The sequence below is a fragment of the Salarias fasciatus genome, chromosome 6, assembly GCF_902148845.1.
Source record: "Salarias fasciatus chromosome 6, fSalaFa1.1, whole genome shotgun sequence".
Taxonomy (NCBI): domain Eukaryota; kingdom Metazoa; phylum Chordata; class Actinopteri; order Blenniiformes; family Blenniidae; genus Salarias; species Salarias fasciatus.
The window spans coordinates 40,102,352-40,113,099 of record NC_043750.1 but is presented as its reverse complement, the minus strand read 5'-3'; the positions used below and the strand labels follow the sequence as shown (position 1 = coordinate 40,113,099).

The 10,748-nt window shown below is 41.7% G+C and overlaps 1 protein-coding gene across 1 annotated transcript in view; it reads left to right on the top strand.

Annotated features, from left to right (window-relative positions):
* LOC115389878 (FERM and PDZ domain-containing protein 1-like) overlaps nucleotides 1–10,748 on the top strand; it is a 21,477-nt gene that overhangs the window by 3,409 nt on the left and 7,320 nt on the right. The window contains 12 exon segments of the mRNA XM_030093443.1: nucleotides 5–24; nucleotides 26–49; nucleotides 304–319; nucleotides 322–428; nucleotides 530–545; nucleotides 548–577; nucleotides 580–646; nucleotides 1,425–1,562; nucleotides 1,722–1,941; nucleotides 2,025–2,062; nucleotides 2,064–2,205; nucleotides 2,408–2,552. Of these exon segments, the coding sequence (XP_029949303.1) occupies nucleotides 5–24; nucleotides 26–49; nucleotides 304–319; nucleotides 322–428; nucleotides 530–545; nucleotides 548–577; nucleotides 580–646; nucleotides 1,425–1,562; nucleotides 1,722–1,941; nucleotides 2,025–2,062; nucleotides 2,064–2,205; nucleotides 2,408–2,552 (963 nt within the window).

The following is a 10,748-nucleotide window of genomic DNA, read 5'->3' as shown; positions in this document are numbered from 1 at the left end:
AACGGACAGACCAAGGCCTTCAAGTTTCGAGCCCAGCACCACCGTCAAGGTAGGGAATGTACCGAAACCGGGAGGGAGGGAGGAGGGATGGAGGATAGATGGTTGAATGGATGTGTAGATGGATGGATGCATTTATAGATGGATGGGTGGTTGGATAGCTGGGTGGATGGATGATGGAAAGCATGTACAGTGACACACTCACACAGGATATATCCCTGCTTGTCTTAGAAATTACTTTTTTCTTCTTCCAGTCAGCTGAATATTTTATAAAAGTAATATTTCTCTGATTATTTCCTTCTTCAGGACATCGTCATGACGCTGAGGAGAAACTGTCTCTGAGCCGGATCGAACATTTCTCTCTGGTTCTGGAGCAGCAACACAGCATCAGCAAACTGCTGCTGCTGCATGAGGAGGAGAGGATACAGCAGGTATCTGCACACACACACACACTCACACACACATATACCACTCACTTATTGCAGAAAGAATTGTTCCACATGAACACTGTGTCCTGTGTGCGTCTCTGCAGGTGGTCCAGAAGAAGGAGCCCACGACTACCGGTGTCTGTTCCGAGTGTGTTCATGCCCAGGAGCCTGGAGATGCTGCTGCAGGACGATCCCACCGCCTTCGAGTACCTCTACCTTCAGGTGGATTGACCAATCGAGGTCTCATTTAGAAACGCTGCTTACGCACAGAACGGGTCCTGAAAGGAACGTTGTGATTTATAAAAAATAAACTTGGCGTGAGAATGTGCACCTCTGTACGTCAGCTTTAGTAAACAGTACTTTTAATACTCCCGTATGCGACACACACTGGCCGTCTTCCCTGCCATCATTTAGTGTAAGATGCTGATCAGCAGGTTTATCTGTAGGGAAAGATATTCCTGAGGTCCTTTGCTTTGACCATTCATGGGACATGAGGTGAGGTGACCTGTAACCCCTCAGGTGGCTGTGATTTATTCAAAGAAAATGCATGCAGATGTTAATACGCACAGTTTTATAAATCAGATTATTTTTGGCGCACTCCGTTTTCTTCTTTTTTTTTTTTGCAAACAACCACTTCTAGTATGGATCGTACACAATGTTTTTAAATGAGGCGGGAACTCATTTGTGGTGCGAGGTGAACTCATCTGCAGCATCAGCAGGAACAAATCACTTTAAAAGGTTTCCTGAAGTCTGAAATGGTCAAAGTTCTACAACAGCTTTAAAAGTTCCTGCTGATATTGACACACTGCGGCGATTCAAATTGGAGAATAGACGCAGAAACGTTTCCTCCTCTGATGGGTTTCACTGCTTCGTCATTCAGCAGGTAAACTCCAAGAAATCAGATTTTAAAGTTTCCAACCTTCTGAAAACCCGAACAGATGTGAGTTTCTACCATTAAACCAACACATCTGGTCCTTTCCCGTCTTTCTCTCCGGCTTCAGGGATGAACGACGTGCTGCAGGAGCGCTTCGCTGTGGAGATGAGGTGCAACACCGCTTTACGACTGGCTGCTCTGCACATTCAGGAGAGGCTGGCGAGCTGCGGACAATCACCCAAAACTAACCTGAAGATGATCACGTGAGACACACACACACACGCTCACACACACACACACTCCCACACACACACACACACACACACACACACACACACACACACACACACACACACACACACGTCACATCTCTCTCAGTTCTCTCTCTGTTCTGAACGCAGATCCTTCATGTCTCCCTGCAGGAAGACCTGGGGCATCGAGAACTTCGTGTCGTCCACTCTGCTGAGGAACATGCGTGAGAAGGATCTGAGGAAGGCCATTGGCTACCACATGAAGAAGAGCCAGTCGCAGCACGACCCCAAGCAGAAGGGCGTGTCGGTGGATCACGCCAGGCTCAACTACTTGGACGAGCTCAGCGACCTCAAGTCCTTCGGCGGGAAATCCTTCGGCGCCACCATGATGGTCCGGTCCCGTCCAGGCTGAGGATCAGGGTTTAGATTCTACTGAGGTTAGCTGGACTGAAGCTTGGAATGTGTGTGTTGCAGCTCCAGGACCGGGAGTCCATGGTGACCCTGCTGGTGGGGCGCGTACGGGGTGAGCCAGGTGGTCAACCACAAGCTGAGCATCCTGTCCACGCTCACGGAGTTCAGCAGAATCACGCGCATCGAGCTGCTGCCCGAGTCCGATAAGGTCAGCCTGGTCAAGATCTACCTGCAGGACATCAAGGTGCTACACGCTTTAAGTTTAACTTTTAATTTTTTCTTTGTCGTGCTTCAGAGTATATGTAATAAAACAGTCAATATTTTTCAAAATATAAACAATTTGTACCAAAAAAAAAAGACTACTACTGTTCAGTAAAAAAATGTCTGGAGTCATTTCCATATTTCTTGACAGTGTTTAGTTATGATCTCGTCTCGTGTCTTTTCAGCCCATTACATTACTGTTGGAGTCAGCTGCTGCCAAAGACATGTCTTGCCTCATAGCCGGGTACTGCCGGGTGTTCGTCGACCCCGCGCTCAACATCTTTCCCTGGACTGACGACTCCAGGAAGCACAGGGTGTCTGCAGAGGAAGGTACAGAGACCGTGCACGTGTTCATTCATGTGCCTCTGCAGTGTCCCTGCGTGTTCCACAGTATACTATTACTGCAGGTTTTCCTCTGATGAAGGTGCAGAAATGATGCAGGTGGTGAACAATGTAGAAATGATGCTGTGAGTGCATCTGAATGTTCTAGAGCAAGAATAACCAGGAGGACAGCACATAAAGAAACCAAGAGAGCATTTAAAAAGTAATAGATTACTAATCCAGGTCTACTTTCCTTCATGCCCACTTCCCTCTGCATGTGAGAGACTCCTGGTGCTTCCAGCCCAGCACGGCTCTAAACCTCCAGCCAGCCACGGCTCTAAACCTCTGTTGTTCCCAAATGGTGGAACAAACTTCCTAACTCTGTGCGTTCTGCCAATCCCTTTCTACTTTCAAGAGACAATTGAAGACTCAATGTTCAGAGAACACCTAGGGACTTAAATCCGACTCCATCTTTGGGGTAGAATAGGTCAGGTGGTCTAAAACCCAGCACTTATGTACCACTGACTAAGTTGACCAAAAAAAAAAAAAAAAGAAAGAAAGGCGGGGTAGTGGCTCCTCTTCTGCAACTTGAAGGCAACTCCCTCGACCAATCATCGCACTTGAAGCAATTGAAGAATTTACTAATGGTTTCTTTCTTATGTCTGTATTCTTGCTTGTGTTGTACGTCGCTTTGGACAAAAGCGTCTGCTGAATGAAATCGCAGAATTTTAGAATTGTAGATTGGGTATTATGCATGCTTGTGTTAATATATTATTAATAATAATAATAATAATAATAATAATAATAATAATAATAATATTATCAACATTATTTATTAGTCATAAGTAATTGCATCATTATGTAATGTTCTCTTGTCTCATATATGGTGCGATTAAAATTAAGAAATAAAGATAGAAAATTATATTTCAGTTGACAAAACTTATTACAGAATTTATTTTGATTTATGTTTTGTTTTTACTTTGACAATCACTCATTTGTTGTTTTTGTTTCTCAGTGCTCTTTTAAAATAGCTGTCTAAGCCATTATCCCTCCTATCATGTTCTGGGTCAAATTGACCCGTTTTAATGTTTGAAGATCTAGGAAAAGTGTTTAAAATTATTTTTTCAGGATTAAACTTCTTCTGCTTGCCTTAATTAGTGTGATCAACATATACAATGAAAATGGGTCATTTCACATATTTGCAACCACCCCCTACATGTTTATATGACAGAGATACTGTTCGGTCAATTTCACCGGCAGTCAAACTGGATGTAAAAGGGTGTCAGAAATGTCAGATTATTTCAATTCAATTCAATTCAATTCAGCTTTATTTATGAAGTGCCAATTACAACATGGTCGTTTCTAGACACTTTACAGAGAAACCCAACAGATCCACATAAGCAAGCATAAGCGGACCGTGGAAAGGAAAACTCCCTTTTAACAGGAAGAAACCTTTGCAGAACCAGGCTCAGAGGTGGCGGCTTTCTGCTATTCCGGTTGGGGTGAGGGGACAGAAAGAGGAGATAGGACAGACAATTTCTTGTATCTACATACATTTCAGATATAAACACAGGGTACATAGGCTACAAGAGGAACAGTCCTCAATGACATGTAAAACAATGAAATTACATTGAAACGAGAGAAAGGAGCAGAACTGGGAGCCGGTTCCACATGCCAGGAACCTGGGGTTCAGTAAAGGCTTACACCCACTGGGTCCAGATTACCTCAATTAATCAGTGGAGCAGCTGTTTAGATTGATGCCCAATTAGAATTCAATGCACCCATTGGATCCAGGCTGTCTCAATGGATCAGCTGCGATTGATGTTCTGTCTGCGATCCCTCAATCACGGCTCTAGTCCACCTAAGAGACAGCCTCTTCGTCCAGGGTTTTGGTGTTATGACTTTTTAGTCTCCCACAGTAAAAAGAGAGAGAGAGGGGGAGGGATCATTTTATTTCCATTAAAGTGGACACAGGTTCACAGATTTATACAATAAATCCACTAGGACTGTCGCGGTAAACCGGTATTGACGATAATCGTGGTATTAAAAAATGAAATTTCAGTATGGTGTTCAAAATGCGCACATGATAATATCGTATAGAGGATCTAGTCCCGCTTGAAACATGTTGAAGTGTATTTTCAAAATCCGCTCCTGTTCTTCCGCCCTGCTTCGTCTCCCTCCTGCAGCACCCCAGCCTCTCCCCCTCGCCTCACATATAAACACAGCGGGAGCAGCGGGAGCGACACGGCTCCTAGCTAGCTAGCTCCCAGTTAGCGAGCGTCACGAGTGAACTAAACATGTCGACAACGACAGCGAGACGCTCTATCCTAACCCGAAAAAGTGTGTTTAGCAACACTGACTGCACGTCGATGCAAGCCGGGTAGTAGTGGGGCCCCATTAGGTAGGTTCCAGACGTGTCATTGTAATGTGTCCGGGGGGTTTCAAGTTGTGTCGCTGATATCCGCCGTCTTCTCCGCCGGCCCCCTTCTAGCAACTAACCGGTGAGTACTCGGAAAAAGGGCCTCATGTGGGGGATTTTCGACATGTTGTCGTTGCGTCTAGTGTAGCGCCTTAAATTTGTCATTGAAATTGACTGATGTCAGTCGTTCCTCGGGACCCCCTTCAGCTCGGGGCCCTAGCCAGTAGTGGCGCCTCTGGCTGGAGAGAAGCAGCTGCTGCGCTCATTCCGCCTCGGATTTAAACAAACAAACAAACAAAAATTCTCTGCAGTGTGGTGGTGGTACAGGATTTCACCCCAAGAGGCCCCGTGGGTTTTCATAACCCACCAACCCTACGTAAATTACGCCTCTGTTGTGGATCCTCTGTTAATCAGTTCATCAGATTTTAATTAGTTGAGTGTAACTACACTTTTGGTATGCAGTTGTACAGTTACTGTCCTCATATTGTTTCCTCATATTGTTTCAACACCTCATTTGACAGGTATTCTGACTGTAATTCATCTGGGAAAAGAGAGAAAACAAACAAAAATAAAATTAAAGATGAATCTGAATGTTTGTACCATTATTAGTTAAATTTTTGCTGATATCGTGATAATATCGTTATCGTGATATTTTTTGCCCATGATAATCGTGAAGAGAAAATTTGATATCGTGACAGCCCTAAAATCTACAACTCATTTTCCCAACATCACCTTACAGAACAGTTACATAACAGTTGAGAGAGAGAGAGAGAGAGAGAGAGAGAGAGAGAGAGGACGCGATCCCTAACTGTAAGCTTTGGCCTCTATGCACAAATCAACCACTTCCTGAACTTCAGGAGACTCCTTGTTTCCTGTCTTTCATGATAGGATGAGCTGATTAATACAGGTGTGTCTGAAGTTGTTACAGAGGTCAGACACACCTGTATTAATCAGGATTATAACGTCAGGACGATCTCATAAATCAGAAAGATCGTTAAATTGTCTATAGGGTGCGTTCTCCTCATTCGTTTTTTCACCTATATATAATATTTTTTGGAGTGATGTTTCCTGAAAGCTTCAGATAATATTAACTAAATGTTCCCTCTAAGCACAGTTATCTACATACATAATCGATACATGTGGAGCAATGTTAATGATTATTAAAAAAAACAAAACCCGCAGCCACAGTCGGTGTTGCGTTTAAGTTGACTCGGGGACGCGAAGGCAGCTAACAACGAGCGGAGAGCTGTGGAGCTTTTCTGACTGGAGCTACTGCTGGGTGGAGACTGGGTGGAGACTGGGTGGAGGTAGTGTCAGGCAAAGCTGGTTTACAGCAGCAGTGCGGGATCTACAAGGGACCAGCTGCCATAGAAACACCCTAACAAGCTGGAGAAAGAGACGCTGAAACTAGCACCGATGCTAACGCTAGCTAGCGAGCTAACACTAGCGGTTCACAAGCTAGCATGAGGGATTTTACATACAACAAATCAAAGAAATGAAATGATAGTTGTGATCACCTGTCAGTCAGTCAATGTTTGATGACAAATACAAGGCACTGTTCATCGTGCTGAAATAGCTAATTGACGATTTGGAGCATAGTATCAGTGGGTCACTGTTTTAATAAGTCCAAGGTACTGTCCATAATAATGAAACCGTGAATCCACCATTGTTGTGAGGATTGACAGTTGGTCGCTGTACCATTAAAAATCAAAGGCGCTGTTAAAGGTGTTGAAATAGCCACTCCACCGTTGTGGTGAAGATTATCAGTTGATCAATGTTTTAGTAACTCCAGGGCGCTCTCCATGGTGCTGAAATAGCCAATCCACCATTGTGGTGGAGATTATAAGTGGATCGATGTTTTAATAACTCCAGGGCGCTGTCCATGGTGCTGAAATAGTCAATCCACTGTTATGGTGAAGATTATTTGTGCGTCATTGTTTTAATAAGTCCAAGTTGCTGTCCATGGTGCTGAAATCACGAATCCACCATTGTAAAGATTATCAGTTGGTCACTTTATCAATAATAAAAAAAAAAAAAGATGCTGTTCATGGTTCTGAATACGCAAATCCACCGTTGTTGAGTAGATTATCAGTTGCTCACTGTAACTTTTAAAATCAAAGGCGTTGTCCATGGTGCTGAAATAGCGAAACGATAATTGTGATCACCAGTCAGTCAGTGAGTCAATGTTTGATGACAAATGCAAGGCGCTGTTCATAGTGCAGAAATAGCTAATTGATGATTTTGGAGCATAGTATCAGTGGGTCACTGTTTTAATAAGTCCAAGGTACTGTCCATAATAATGAAACCGTGAATCCACCGTTGTGAGGATTGTCAGTTGGTCGCTGTAACATTAAAAATCAAAGTCGCTGTTAATGGTGTTGAAATAGTGACTCCACCTTTGTGGTGAAGATTATCAGTGGATCAATGTTTTAATAACTCCAGGGCCCTCTCCATGGTGCTGAAATAGCCAATCCACCATTGTGGTAGAGATTATAAGTGGATCAATGTTTTAATAAGTCCATGGTGCTGTCCATGGTGCTGAAATAATGAATCCACCATTGTAGAGATTATCAGTTGGTCACTTTATCAATAAAAATAAAAGGTGCTGTTCATGGTTCTGAATACGCAAATCCACTGTTGTTGAGTAGATTATCAGTTGCTCACTGTAACTTTTAAAATCAAAGGCACTGTCCATGGTGCTGAAATTGCCAATCCACTGGTGTTGTGAAGGTCATCAGTGGGTCATTCTTTTAATAAGTCCAGGGAGCTATCCATTGTCCTGAAATCGCAAATCCACCGTTGTTGTGACGAATGTCAGTTGGTCACTGTATCATTAAAAAATCAAAGACACTGTCCATGGTGCTGAATTTGTGAATCCACCATTTTGTGAAGATTATCAGTTAGTCACTGTATAATCAAAAATCAAAGGCACTGTCTATAGTGCTGAAATAGCTAGTCTGCTGGTGTTGTGAAGATGATCAGTTTGTCCTTGTTTTAGTAAGTGCAAATCGCTGTCCATGGTGCTGAAATAGTCAATACACCGCGTAGGGGGAGATTATAAGAGGATCAATGTTTTAATAACTCCAGGGCACTGTCCATGGTGCTGAAATAGCCAATCCACCATTGTGGTTGTGATTATCAGTGGCTGACTGTATTAACAAGTCCAAGGCGCACCGTCCATGGTGCTGAAATGGCCAAACGATAATTGGGATATTCAGTAAGTCAGTCAGTCAATGTATGATGACAAATACAAGGCACTGTCTATGGTGCTAAAATAGCCAATCCACCATTTTCTTGAAGATTATCAGTTGGTCATTGTTTTAATATGTCCAAGGTGCTGTCCATTGTGCTGAAATAGCCAATCGACTGTTGTTGTGAATATTATCAGTTGGTCATTGTATCATTAAAAATTAAAGGCGCTGTCTATGGTGCTGAAATAGCCAATCCACTGTTGTGGTGAAGGTTATCAGTGGATCACTACTTCAATAACTCCAAGGTGCTGTTCAAAGTGCTGTAATAGCTAACTGACAACTGTGGAGCAGAATATCAGTGGATCACTGTATCAATAAAAATTATAAGTGGGCCGTTAAGGGCGATAATGTGCTGCTCTTATCGCGCGAGAAAAAAAATGTTGCCGTTAATCTAATCTGTCCTGTGCTCTGAGCCTGAGAGTCACACAGCGCTCCAGCTGAGTGTCAAAAAAACACACACGCACTTTTAGCGGTGAAACACAGTCCATTCCTCATTATTTGCCATATTGAACTCGGCCGAATTATCAGAAAAATCACGAGGAAAATGCTGGTATGAGGCACAAACTGAAATTAGGAGCGCAAATATGAAGAAAATGAAAGTGAAACTTAAATCGCGTGTTTTGTCGGTGCAGCGTTTCGGCCAGCTGGGCGTTTTTCAGGTGCTGAAAACACGCAAAATAAAGTACATTTCCCTTCAACACACAATCTGGCTTAATAAAGGTAAGTATGAGGCAAAATTCGGCGTGACTGAATTTAGGCTGTCTTGGAGATAGGATGAAGTTTGAGCAAGTGAGTGCTCATAAGAAACTTCTATTTTTCATCTGCTCTGTTATTGGTGGTGTGTGTGTGTGTGTGTGTGTGTGTGTGTGGGTGTGTGTTGGGGGGCAATCTTGGTAAAGATTTGGTATTTTAAGCTATTATAAATCATATTTGATGAATTGTGATTAATCGCGATTAACTCCAGGATTGGGGTGCGATTAATCGCGATTAAAAAATTTAATCGTTGCCCAGCTCTAATAAAAATCCAAAGCACTCTCGATGGTGGTGAAAACGTTAATCCACTGTAGTGGTGACCATTAACAGTCGGTCACATTTTTAACCAATAAAAGATCAAATAAATCTGTTCTGTTTATCAATTAATAAATAGATTTTATTATTGCATTGTGAGAAATAATTCCCAAATTATAAATTACCCAGAGTACTATATTGAAAATAACAAGACCATTAACAATATGGAGGATGTGGTGAATGGTTTTAACAGATTCTTTGTAAATGTGGGACCAGATTTAGCAGCGAAAATAAAGAACCCAGTGACGACAGAAAGGGAAGATATAGAAGATATGGGGTGCAGACATCCAAATACAATGTTTTAGGTGCAGTTGATGAAAAATAAATTGTAGAGAATGTAAGAAACTGTAAAAACAAAACCTCTAAAGACTGGAATGATATAGACATGTCCACAGTAAAGTCAGTTATTGAAGGAATTGCAAAACCACTCACCTACATCTGCAACTTGTCTTTTCAATCAGGTACATTCCCAGACAAAATGAAAATAGCTAAAGTAATACCACTGTTTAAAACCAGAGAGCGACATCAGTTCACAAACTGCAGGCCTGTTTTACTACTCCCCCAATTCTCCAAAATACTGGAAAAACTATTTACAGAAAGACTGGATAAATTCATTGAAAAACACAACCTTATTACGGACAGTCAGTATGGTTTCAGAACGGACCGATCAACATCTCTTGCACTAATGAAATTAATAGAAGAAATCACAGACTGTATGGACAATAAAAAAGCAGCAATAGGACTATTTGTGAATTTAAAGAAAGCATTTGATACCATTGAACATAATATATTAATAAAGACATTAGATAACTACGGTATTAGGGGAGTTGGGTTGAGTTGGCTATCAAGTTACTTAAGAAACAGGCAACAGTTTGTACAGATAGGGAATAATAAATCAAAACTGATTAATATTACATGTAGGGTACCGCAGGGGTCAGTATTAGGACCAAAATTATTCATACTATATATTAATGACATATGTAGTGTAACAAAATTATTGAAATTTATTTTGTTAGCGGACGACACAAATATCTTTTGTTCTTGTGAGAATTTGCAGCAGATTTTGGAGACCATCACAACAGAAATGAATGAATTAAAACTGTGGTTTGATAAAAATAAATTATCATTAAATCTAAGTAAAACAAAGATCATGCTGTTTGGGAGACACAGAATGCATTGTAATGTAGAACTCATAATAGATGATAACAAAATAGAGAGAGTAAGTGAAATTAAATTTCTTGGCGTGATTCTGGATAACAAAATCTGCTGGAAATCTCATGTGAGTTACATACGAGCAAAACTGGCAAAATGCACATCAATACTGTTGAAAACTAAACATATTCTGGACATTAAGTCACTGCACACCTTATATTGCCCACTTTTTATTTTTACCATATCTGTGTTATTGTGTTGAGGTCTGGGGAAACAGCTACAGAACCACTCTACAGCCTATATGCACTATACAGA